The sequence below is a fragment of the Balaenoptera ricei genome, chromosome 14, assembly GCF_028023285.1.
Source record: "Balaenoptera ricei isolate mBalRic1 chromosome 14, mBalRic1.hap2, whole genome shotgun sequence".
Taxonomy (NCBI): domain Eukaryota; kingdom Metazoa; phylum Chordata; class Mammalia; order Artiodactyla; family Balaenopteridae; genus Balaenoptera; species Balaenoptera ricei.
In genome coordinates this window covers 16,437,373-16,450,238 of record NC_082652.1, presented here as the reverse complement: position 1 = coordinate 16,450,238, position 12,866 = coordinate 16,437,373, and the positions used below count along the sequence as shown (strand labels likewise).

Sequence of the window (12,866 nt, the reverse complement as noted above, 5' to 3'; positions counted from 1 at the left end):
CACTTATTCTGTTATTGATTCCTTCTAGTGTATTTTTCATTTCAGTTGTTGTATTCTTCATCTCTTTGTTCTTTAGTTCTACCAGGTCTTTATTAAACATTTCTTGTATCTTCTCGGTCTGTGTCTCCATTCTTTTTTCCAAGATCTTGGATCATCTTTACTATCATTACTCTGAATTCTTTTTTGGGCAGACTGCCTATCTCCACTTCATTTAGTTGTTCTTCTGGGGTTTTATCTTGTTCCTTCATCTGGTACATAATCCTCTGCTGTCTCATTTTGTCTTACTTTCTGCGATCGTGGTTTCATTCTGCAGGCTGCAGGGTTGTAGTTCTTCTTGCTTCTGCTGTCTGCTTCCTGGTGGATGAGGCTGTCTAAGAGGCTTGCATGGGCTTCCTGGTGGAAGGGACTGGTTCCTGCCCACTAATGGGTGGAGCTGGGTCTTGTCCCTCTGATGGGTAAGGCTTTGCCAAGGGGTGTGTCTAGAGGGCTATGGACTCAGGAAGACTTTAAGCAGCCTGTCTGCTGATGGGTGGGGCTGTGTTCCCACCCTGTTGGTTGTTTGGCCTGAGATGTCCCAGCACTGGAGTCTTCAGGCTGTGGGGGTGGGGTCAGGTCTTAAGAAAATGGCGGCCTTCAGGAGGGCTCATGCCAATGAGTACTTCCCAGATCTGCTGCCACCAGTGTCTCTGTCCCTGCAATGAGCCACAGCTCCCCACTGCCTCCACAGGAGACCCTCCAAATACTAGCCCAGTCTAGTAGGCCTGGCCCAGTCTCTTATGAGGTCTCTGCTTTTTCCCTGGGTCCTGGTGCACATGAGACCTTGTGTGCATGCTCCAAGAGTAGAGTTTCTGTTTCCCTCAGTCCTGTGGAATTCCAGTGATCAAGCCCTGCTGGCCTTCAAAGCCAGATTCTCTGGGACCTCCTCCTCCCATTGCCAGACCCCCAGGCTGGGGAGCCAGACGTGGGGCTCAGTACTTTCGCTCCTGTGGGAGAACTTCTGTGGTATAATTATTTTCCAGTTTGTGGGTTGCCCACCTGGCAGGTATGGGATATGATTTTATCATGATTGCACCCCTCCTACCGTCTCACTGTGGCTTCTTCTTTGTCTTTGGATGTAGGGTATCTTTTTTGTTAGGTTCCAGCACTTTTTTTTTTGTCAGCAGTTGTCAGCATTTAGTTGTGATTTTGGTGTTTTCATAAGAAACAGTGAGCTCACATCCTTCTACTCTGCCATCTTGTCTCTGTCTCAAGTTAAGGTTCTTGACAAGAGCTTTTACTTTTGATGAGGTCCAACTTATGGATTTTTTTTTTAATGGATCATGCTTTTGGTATCATGTTTAAGAATTCTTCACCAAGTCTTAGAGCCTGAAGATATTCTATGTTTTCTTCTAAAATGTTTTGTATTTTACATTTATGTTTATGATCCATTTGAGGTGATTTTTGTATGAAGTGTTAGGTTTAGGTTGAGGTTCCTCTTTTTTGTCTATGTATATCCAATTTTCCAGCACAATTTGTTGAAAAGATGCTCCTTCCTCCACAGAATTGCTTTTCCCCTTTGGTCAAAAATCAGATGACCATACATGTGTGGGTTCTCTATTTCTGAATTCTCTATTCTGTTCCATTGATCTATGTGTTTATCCCATCACCAATACCACACAGTCTTGAAACTCAGTAGAGTGGTCCCTCCCATGTTACTCATTCCCAAAATTATTTTAACTATTCTAGTTTTTTTGCCTTTTAGAAAATATATATTCACAATAAATATTTCACAATGTGTACATATATATCAAATCATCATATTGTACACTTTAAATATATAAAATTTTATTTGTGAATTATACCACAATAAAGCTAGGGGGAGAAAGTTGAGAAGAAAAAAATGCCAAGAGCTTGATAGAAAAAGGGGAAAAAACATTAACCGACAATTATTAAAAGATATAAAAATGGCCTTTAAACATATTAAAACATTGCAAATTCACTCAAAATCAGAAAAATACAAATTAAACAATACCGACCTGCTACTTATCACCTATCAGTTTGGTGAAAATTAAAATGTATGGCATGGCAATATATTCTGTTGCTTAGACTTTGGGGAAATAGGCACTCTGATACACTGCCAATGGAAATGAAAACTGGCAAAAACCTTCTGAAGGGGAATTTGGCAATATCAAACAAAGCTACATATGCAATTAGCATGAACACTACCTTCTCATTTCTAGGAATTTTCCTCCACAAAAATATATGTGTGTAATATTATTTGCTGATGATAGTGTATAATTTCAAAATAATATAAACAATGTAAAAACCCATACATAGGAGAGTGATTGAATAAATTACGGTACATCTATAAAACTGAATACTATGTAGCTATAAAAAAGAGAATGAGGAATATTTCTATAAACTGATATGGAGTGATTTACAGGATGTATCTTTAAGTTCAGAAAGGAAAGTGGAAAATATTATGCTACATTTACATAAGAAAAAAGGGGATACAAGGAAATATATCTGTATCTGCTTATTTGTACAGAAAGAAATACAGGAAAAATAAACCAAGTACTATTGAGATTGATGAATGAGAAGTGGGTGGAAAGAATAAGGACATGGGAACAGGTTAAAGGCTTTGAATACACCTTTTTGTATAGTACTGACTTTTAGAATCATGGAAACATTTCACATACTCCCTCCAAATCATCAGCAATATCCCAAATGTGGGGGCAAACCAGAATGAAATACAAACAGTAACATATGACCCTAACTGAATTAAAAATGAATAACATGACCATACTGAATAGGTCTGGATAGAAAAGTACCAATCTAAATAATTTTGGGAAACATTATTGCAACCTCACACTGTCAGGCTAAAGAACTGAACATATTGGGTTGGCCAAAAAGTTCCTTTGGTTTTTAAGTAAAAATAAAAGACACATTTTTCCTTTTCACCAAGAACTTTATTGAACAACGTATTCACCATTTTGTTCCACTACCTTCTGCCATTTTTCAGGCAACTTCATAATTCCACCTTCCCCAAACTTTTTAATCTTTTTGAGCAAAGAACTGCTCCAGGTGCCTTTTACAGTCTTCCAGGGAATTGAAACTTTTTCCATTAATTTTTTCCGTTAAGAGAATTTTGTAAAGACCGAAATAAATGGAAATCCGAAGGTGCAATGTCTGGTGAATACAGCAGATGAATCAGAACTTCCTAGCCAAGCTGCAACAGTTTTTGTCTGGTCATCAAAGAAACATGCAGTCTTGCATTATCCTAATGGAGGATTATGCATTTTTCTGTTGACTAATTCTGGATGTTTTTCGTCAGGTGCTTCTTTCAGGTGGTCTAATTGGGAGCAGTTCTTGTTGGAATTAATCGTTTGGTTTTCTGGAAGGAGCTCATAATAGAGAACTCCCTTCCAATCCCACCATATACACATCATCACCTTCTTTTATTTATTTATTTATTTATTTATTTATTTATTTATTTATTTTTTGGCTGTGTTGGGTCTTCGTTTCTGTGCAAGGGCTTCCTCTAGTTGTGGCAAACGGGGGCCACTCTTCATCACGGTGCGCGGGCCTCTCACTATCGCGGCCTCTCTTGTTGCGGAGCACAGGCTCCAGACGCGCAGGCTCAGTAATTGTGGCTCACGGGCCTAGTTGCTCCGTGGCATGTGGGATCTTCCCAGACCAGGGCTCGAACCCGTGTCCCCTGCATTGGCAGGCAGATTCTCAACCACTGTGCCACCAGGGAAGCCCTCATCACCTTCTTTGGATGAAGACTGGCCTTTGGTGTGGTTGGTGGTAATTCATTTCACTTGCCCCACGATCTCTTCCACTCCACATTATTGTATGGTATGCACTTTTCATCACCCGTCACAATTTGTTTTAAAAACAGAACGTTTTCATTATGTTTAAGTAGACACTCGCATGCAAAATACGGTCAAGAAGATTTTCTTCACTTAAATTCTGTGGAACCCAAACCTCAACGCGAATAAAATAACCAAGCTGGTGCAGATGATTTTCAATGCTTGATTTGGATATTATGAGTATGTCGGTTATCTCCTGTGGTATAACTTTGATTGTTCTCAATTAATGTCTCGATTTGTTAAAAATAGTTTAATTAATTATTTGGCTGTGCTGGGTCTTAGTTGCAGCATGCAGGATCTTCATTGCAGCATGCGGGATCTTTAGTTGAGGCATGCGAACTTTTAGTTGCAGCGTGTGGGATCTAGTTCCCTGACCAGGGATCGAACCCAGGCCCCCAGCATTGGGAGCACGGAGTCTTAGCCACTGGACCACCAGGGAAGTCCCTAGTATCTCAATTTGATCACTATCAACTTCAACTAGTCTACCTGACCATGGAGCATCGTCCAGCAAAAAATCTCCAGCACGAAACTTTGCAAACCACTTCTAACACATTCAATCAGTCACAGCACCTTCTCCATACACTGCACAAATATTTTTTTGCATTTCAGTTGTGTTTTTACCTTTCTTGAAATAATAAAGCATAATATGCCGAAAATGTTGGTTTTTTTCTTACATCTTCAATATTAAAATGGCTATACAAAAATTCAACAATTTTGATAAGATTTTTTAAAATGCATGCTGATATGACAGCTGTCATGATACAATCTACCAAAATTGTTTCAAATGAAGTTAGAGACAACTAAGCACTACTAGAGCCATGTTACAGAAAAATCTGAAATAACAGTTTGGCCAACCCAATAAACACTGTTCTCCAGTTCATATATTTGCTTTTCACAGAGGCATGGGTTAGTTACTCTAAAAATACTTTACATGTATTGTAGGATTGAGCAAATAAACAAACATATTGTGAATAATAAAAAAAAAAAAAGGAAAAGGATGGGACGTTTGAAATGGGCTGTATGGTACAGAGTAGGGAATGGTGCAAAAGGCATTAAACAGCAGAGGCCTGTGACCTACCCAGAAATCCACAAACCTCTGCTCTGGAACTTAAGTTTCAATGACTCAAAAGAGTACTGGATGACAGGAGGGGAAGGCTGTTCCATGGGAACTGGGTCTAAGGGAAGAGGTTATATATTTTTCTTTCCTTGGGGCTTGATCCTGGCTCGTACTGGCTGGGCCTGTGAAAGTTTCCTCTCCTTGGTATACTCCTCTATGAAGACAGCAGGAGCTCAGCTAAGGAGCACTAAAACTGTTGTTCTTTAAGGGTGGTTGCAAAGTAAGGACACTCCAGAAGAGAGAGAGCTCAAGAGAAGTAGGAAGAGACATAGTCAAAAGGTAGGTGTCATCATGTAATACTCTGAGGGTGGGAGCAGCTATCCTTCTGGCAGGCAGCATAGCTTTGATCTTTGGCCAAACAACTGTGGCACTGACAAAGATCTGGGTCCAAGGGAAGTCAACTCACAGACAGAGGTCTGGGATCATTTCCTGTTTCACTTGGGCCATGACAATGACAACCCCAGTTAGTTACTTTGCCTGCCCCCTGTCTTGTCTTCTATGAAATCAAGTGATCATGGATAAGGTTTGGAGTGATGTTTCTTCAAGGAATGCCGTTTAGGGCATTTGAGAAAGGGCCCTTCCCATATTAAGCTGCATGTCACTTTATTGGTAATTGTGACTATTCTTCCGGGGACGCACTGTAGTGGGAATCTCTTTATTATGAAATAGTCTTCCCTAGGAACCTGATGATGTTCAGAGAACTAGAAGAAAAAGCAGAAAAGGTGTCCAATGTCCTGCTCAAACAAGGAAAATGGCATACTATTAAGTTGAAGCAAAAGAAAGAATTATTTGTCAAGAAGTTCCCTGTTTATACACATCAAAATGGGAAACTAGTTTTGCTTTTATTCAGGATGACTGAGTATTCAGAGGACGACCTGGATTCTTTTGTGACAATCAGCACTTGCTCAGGGCAAAAGGGAATCCTGACCTTAGATGGCACTGTCTTTGGTATCAAGCCTATATATATTGAGCATATGGTTTACAGCATATCTTTAAAATCAGGTGAGTCTTGTGTAATCCGTGGAGATAAACAAGAGGAGCTCTTAAGCACTTCACAATTTCAGAGAAAAACAGAACCTTCCTCAGTTCCTATGCCCTATATGTGGCCACTTCCCAAGTATGTACAAGTTGACTGTGGTTGACAATAAGTGATTCCAAATGTGGAATAATAATGTTACCAAGACCACAAAGATGTTAATAGATGTCCATGCTCTGGTCAACAGGTACACGAAGGATATAATGTGAAAGCGGTGCTTACTGGGTTAGGGATATGGATAGAGAAAACTCTTGTGCAAATCTTCCTGAATTTGCAGGAAACACTTCAAAATTTTAAACACTGGAAAGACTGGTATCTCTTGAGAGGGGTGAAACATGCTGCTGCTCATGTGATTATTGGCCAAATTCTTGGGAAGTATGAGGACCATGCATTTCTCAGTGTTATCTGCACTGCCAAGAATGCAACCAGTGCTGAATCTTTCTTTCATGAAGATACACCACATTTCACAGCTTTCATAGCTCATGAGGTTGGCCATGACTTGGGAATGAAGCATGACCATGTGGCCTGCAAGTTCCATGGCCAGCACCTCTGTACTATGCATGAATTTATTACTGTAGATATGGGCTTCAGCAACTGCAGCTTCCACTATTTCCACCAGCTGTTGCATAAGCACAGAGAGGGCTGCTTATTTAATAGAACTGAACTCCAAAACTCCTTTTGAAAGCCATATTGTGGGAATAAGATATTAGATAAAGGAGAAGAATTTGACTATGGCAGTGTTTTTGACTGTCAAAAGGATCACTGTTGTCTGCCCTCATGCCAGCTGAGGAAGGGTTTAAATTATGCATTTGGATCTTGCTGCAAAAACCGCAAATCTCTAAAAGCAACCACAACTTGCCACCTCAGTGTGGATAAGTGTGACCTCCCAGAATACTGTAATGGCACCCCCAAGTGCTGTCACACGGATACCTACAAGCAAGATGGCACTCCTTGCAAGGAACAAGGTTATTGTTGCCAAGGCCGGGGTTGAAGCCTAGAGAATCTGTGTGTTAAAATCTTTGAAAAGGGCACAAAGGTTGCCCAGGAAAGTTGCTAACATTAATGAATACCAAGGGAGACAGGTTTGGAAACTGTGGCAGTGAATCTAAAGGGATATTTAAAGTCTTCAGCAAGTGCAAGGCCAAAGGTGTAAAAAGTGGGAGGCTGCTATGTGAAAACATCCAAAGGCTCCTATGCTTTGAAAAACATCAAACACCCAGTTCCCCATGCAGAACACGTGGTGTTGGGGTGCAGAGATTTTTTTGAAGCTACAGACTGGGCTGATGAGGAGGAGGTGAAGGATGATACAACATGTGGTTCAAGGAAGATCTGTATTAATCAAAGCTGCATAGATACAACTATACTCCACTATGACCGTAAACTGGACAAGTCATGGAGTCATGGGAGGGGTATTTGCAGAAATTTTAAGAACTGCCACTGTATCTATGTCTATGCCCCTCCTACATGTGAATTCAAGGGTTACGTAGTTTGAATAGTGGCCCTCCTACTCTCAGTATGATGAAGAGTTGATAATCCCAATCTTGCCTAACATTTTATTATTTTTCATTCCTACTATCTTTTTGTTTGCCTACATCTATAGAATATCTAAGACCAGTGTCAATGCAAAAAATTCATCAGAGAAGCAAGATGAACAAACCTGACATACATTTGATAATTATCTTCTTTCTGGTAATAAAGTCAAATATGAAGTGATACCGATAGGACATTTTAAGAATTGGACTCCTCAATTCTGGTGTTCCTCAAGGTCTACGGAAATGAGAATCTTGCTTCCATCTGTCTTTCTATATGCTGAATTCTTATTAGTTTTTAAATTAAAAGAAGTTAAAGCAGCTCTCTAGGTAAAGCAATCTTTCTTGTTCTGTGCTACCCAGTAATCTGTGCTATACATCTTGGGAGGCCTCAAGATGTGTTCTTGACATAATGAAGTCAGGTTACCATCCATAGTAAGGCTGAAGCTCATGGCCTAAAACCTAAAGAGCTATTATTGAGCTCCCTAACATTTCTATTGAGAACTCCTTTGGAAAGATCTCTGGAACTTACTTTTCAGAGTATACTGTCTAATGCCCCATTATAATCTACCCTGTCAATTTTCTCTAATCTTAAGGATTTTGCCTTGCACTGACGAAGGGAATTTATCAGGTGAAAAGCATCTGATTATTAGTTCCAGATGTTTTAGTTGATTGTCATTCCAGTTTTTGTCCATTTGGCTTTCCCCTTTGTTTTGGCATCACAGTTTCTGATGCCCTGGCCTCAGTTTGGCCTTGTTAATGACTTAACTGGAGAGACCAAACATCACTTGTTATGTGACTAAAGAGGAAGAAACATTAAACATTCCTACCCATGAATAAGCCTCTTCAGTGTGGGAATCTTTTCTTTCCCCAAAGGTTAAATTCTACTTGTTAGTCATTCATTCATCTGTTCATTCATTCAATAAACATATATTTAGCACTTACAGCCAGATTGAACCATGTAAAATTGATGATATTAGACCATTTTCACCTACAAAAATGGCAAGTTCATATGGTTCAACCTAATTCTACGTGGTTCAACCTAATTCTACGTCCAAGCACTATGAAACCTACCTTGGGTTTTTGCTTATAAATGAGAGTTGAGAAGTTTTTGATTCAGAGTTTTAGTTCTGATTTCTCTTAAATCTTATTATCCACGGTAACTTCAAAAGACTGGCCTTAATCTTCTGGAGCAGGAAGGTTCCTATTGTTAAGGCCTAGAATGGCATGGAATATGTAAGAGACTAGGATGTGGTGTGTATGAGGATCCCACTATCACTTTTTTTTAAAAAATTATTTATTTTGGCTGCGTTGGGTCTTCATTGCTGCATGCGGGCTTTCTCTAGTTGCGGCGAGCGGGGGCTACTCTTCTTGCGGTGCACGGGCTTCTCATTGTGGTGGCTTCTCTTGTTGTGGAGCACAGGCTCTAGGTCGTGCGGGCTTCAGCAGCTGTGGTTCGCGGGCTCTAGAGCGCAGGCTCAGTAGTTTTGGCGCACACACTTAGGTGCTCCGCGGCATGTGGGATCTTCCCCGACCAGGGCTCGAACCCGTGTCCCCTGAATTGGCAGGCAGATTCTTAACCACTGAGCCCCCCACTATCACTTTTTTTGACAGCTTCTGTCCTTGCTTCTTCTGAGTTTCCAAAACTCTTCAAAGAATGTAAACCCAAGACTTTGTACAACCAAAAGGAGAGTAACAGCAATGTGAAGACCTGAGAAAGTTGTTGCATGCCACACTACTTCCCCCACAACCATGGAGTAGAGAGCTTGGAAATACTTTATATAAATAATAACTTGGAATTTATTTCTTGTAGAAGAGACTTAGACAAATCTAATATTTATTGAAATAATATGAGTCTATCTCTTAGGTGGAAAGTGGCTTCATCTCCCTGAATAGTGACTTTACTTGTGAATCTGAGAATAATGATTAGATCCCACCCACTTCACCTAGAGTAGCTACTAACCATGGCACTACATTCCCTTTCACTTCCGTAGTTTAAGGCACGGTTAGAAAAGACTTAAGATGTTCTTCCCAAACACTCTTCCCAAACCATTAGTGTAGAATCATTCCAGTTCTGGATGTTCCAGTTCTACAGTTTCAAAGAATGGTGGAGGTGCTAGTAGCAAAAGCAATGGTAGACTCCAATGGATCTAGGCCCCTGCTATAGAATCTCTTCTGTGAGCATAATAATGGTGTCTGGGTGTCTGCATCATGCCGAGCCTCTTGCTTTAGTTGGTAGAACTTGTACTGTGTCCAGCCGTATACTCCACAGTTGAGCAGACCCTGAGATGATGCTGTTAGAGCCTGGAGGAGATGAAGGGGTGATGGAGCCCATCCTTCAGGTTTTCAGAGAATTGGGGAATAGTTTCCATTCCTTATTTATAAATCACTGTTATATTTATTCTATCTCAAAAATCAAAATTTGGTGTCAGTTTTTAAAAAATATTTTTCTAGCTCTTCCTGAACTCACTCTTCACACCGTACCTTGTTATGGATGACTTAAGAGTTAGTCATATTTCTTAGTATATACATAAGGATAATGAAGTCGTTTCAATGTCCCTCCTTATTGCCCCATTTCCCAGGTTAGGCTTGAAGAAACTGCCCTATCACCATAGTTAGATAGCCCAAAAAACCCTTCTTAAATCTGATAAAGGATGAAAAGAGAGAATCATTTTTTCTTTACTTCTTTCTCTCTATTCACCTGGAATAGCTAATTTACCCCATTCTTTTCACTCTGGGTGAGAGAGAATCATGTCACTATCAGAGTTTCATAAGAACATTATCTGGTAGATCTTGTCTTTTGTTACCCATCCCTTAAAAAAAAACACATCAATGAAATGAAGTAGGCCTGAGATACACATGCTCTGGAATGCATGGCAGCACTTTCACAAAGGTATCTACCTCATCTGTGAGGAGATTTCCACATTCTTCAAAACTGAATAGAAATAATATATTTTCTCTCTTGCAATGCAGAAAGAAATACCCTAAGGGAAATAATTGTGCTTACTGAATAATGGCAATGTAAGAGAACAGGATAAGACAGTATAAGAACAGAAATGCTGGATGTTGAAGGTGTTACCTGGAGAACATAGAGGGCCATGTGAAGTTTGGTGTCCTGTGGCTTAGTCATCTTTATGATCATCAGAATGACAGCTGTGAAAACACAAAGTATAAATCTTGCTGCCAGCCCTGGCTGCCTGAGCATAATTTTTTTCAGTATACACACCTAAGCATTGTGAGAATTATAGGCATAATGAAGACTAACAGTGAGATTAACCAGTTATATAAACCACTGGCCTCAGATCTCCAACCGCTATTCCTCATTGATTAAACTTTGCAGATTATTAGAGTAGCAATGGTGGCAAGACATACTACAGGAAGATCATAAGCTACAATTCTTCTTATGTTTACCAAGCCCTTTCATAAACATTATCCTATCTGATCCTCACACTTTAACTTTATGTAGTAGAAAGGGCAGGTGTTAATATCTCTGAGTTCTGTCAGTACATTTCCTCTCATATCATCTCACATCTAATTCTCTTAATTTCTAAAACATAAGAAGATACGGGTGGAATGAAGGTAAATTTTACATGCTGGACAGAAATTTGTAGTCATCCTTCTTGGTGAGACTATTTTGCTTGACCACAATCTAATGGTTACCCTTTTCATTGCCCAAATCTTTCCATTAAGATACTCACCTGGGCCCCAGCAGCAAAAGAAGGCCACTGGGTAGAAGCGTACTCGCTGCTCCACAATGTGAATCACTGCCCACTGTTCACTCCCCAGAAAGCCAGTCGATTTCAGAAACTTCTTATAAAGTGTCTGGGCTTGAATGAGTAAGACCTAAACATGGGTATAGCGGTGAGTAGTCTGCCTAAGGCTTATTAAAACTTCCCAGGTCTAGTCTATCATTTTGGAGAGATCCTTCTCTTAGGATCTGACAGCAGGAAAGACCATCCTCCTGTCTTTACCATCTGAGACCAGGCTTTTTTTGAGAGAAAATTATCTCTAGAGTGATCTTTTGCTTGGCCAGGTAAATGGACAGATATTAGTCAAACTATATATGTTCAATACATAAACCTTACATCAACCCTCAGGCTTTTATTTTTCTCAATGAGGTTAATCACAATATGCATGGGAAGTTAAAACTAAGATCTAACCAGGTTCTCTTTTAAAACACTTTATTAAAGGCTGTGCTACAGGGAGATCAGCTCGGTGCTTTGTGACCACCTAGAGGGGTGGGATAGGGAGGGTGGGAGGGAGACACAAGAGGGAGGAGATATGGGGATATATGTATATGGTGAATTACATATACAGTACAGCTGATTCACTTTGTTGTAAAGCAGAAACTAACACACCATTGTAAAGCAATTATACTCCAATAAAGATGTTTAAAATAAATAAATAAATAAATAAATAAAGGTTGTGTTAGAAAGTGTTCTGTGCTTAATACCCCTAAAATAAATACTTTAGCACTGTGACAGAGCTTAAATTCTCAACTCCCAGAAAAAAAAGTTTTAGGAAGTCTCTTCTTGCCCTTAGATGGAAAACAGATTGTTTTTCCCTTCCATTTGGGAGCAATTTGAGTACGGTTTAGTTAATGAAATAAATATAAATCAGTTCAATGTCCTTTTTGTGGGGAGTAAATTAGGTAATAAAATCTGACCAAATCTGAAACTTTTCCTAATAATCCAGATCCACTCTGTAAGTTAATAACCCAATTAGTTAAGGTTAGCCATGTAGTTTCCTTTCCCCACAGACATAGGAATCATAAAGAGGCTTGAACTTATTTGAGAATATTTACATCTAGTAGAATCAGTTCACCGTTTGCTGATTACAAAAGAATCAGAATGCCTGTCCTGAATGCCCACTGAAGTCTGGGTTATTCTGAAGGAGCAAACAGGAATCCCTAGGGTGCCAGGTTTTGGGAGACCTGTCTCTCCTGTCAATCAGTTCTAAATGAAAATGATCAAGGCCATTTTAATATAAACTAGTCATTGTGCATTCTTTACAAAGCTGTTGATTTGATCTAGCTATCTCTGTAACTTATTTTTGAATTGTTAAAGAAAATTTTCCACAATTGTGTTTCATTCACAGATGTTAGCTGTGCTAGCAAAAAGAAAAAAACGGTGGGATAAAGTTGGTCTGCAACCAGATAGTTTATAATCCCTGAACTAGCATATGAAAAGAGGAGAAAATGACACTGAAAAGTAGATATGACAAATAAAAAGGCATATTCACTTGCTTACTGATTCTGTACTGGGCAGTTATATATAAATAATGTATTGTCCCATGGATGATTACTTGTCCATCATCCTCATGATGTCAAA

At 39.6% G+C, this 12,866-nt stretch overlaps 1 protein-coding gene across 9 annotated transcripts in view; it reads right to left on the bottom strand.

Annotated features, from left to right (window-relative positions):
* Positions 1-12,866, bottom strand: part of TMEM116 (transmembrane protein 116) — a 188,575-nt gene that overhangs the window by 77,528 nt on the left and 98,181 nt on the right. For 5 of the 9 annotated variants that reach the window (XR_009497317.1, XM_059894996.1, XM_059894998.1 and 2 more), the window contains exons 9-10: positions 11,235-11,379; positions 10,616-10,689 (exon numbers count right to left, since the gene is read on the bottom strand). Coding sequence is in view for 8 of the 9 variants with exons in the window: in XM_059894996.1 (XP_059750979.1) it covers positions 10,616-10,689; positions 11,235-11,379 (219 nt within the window). In the remaining variant the exon portion in view is untranslated. Of the gene's footprint in view, positions 1-7,683; positions 9,841-10,615; positions 10,690-11,234; positions 11,380-12,866 lie in introns of those variants that run through there. The other 4 variants (XM_059895000.1, XM_059895002.1, XM_059894999.1 and 1 more) reach the window with 1 other exon arrangement.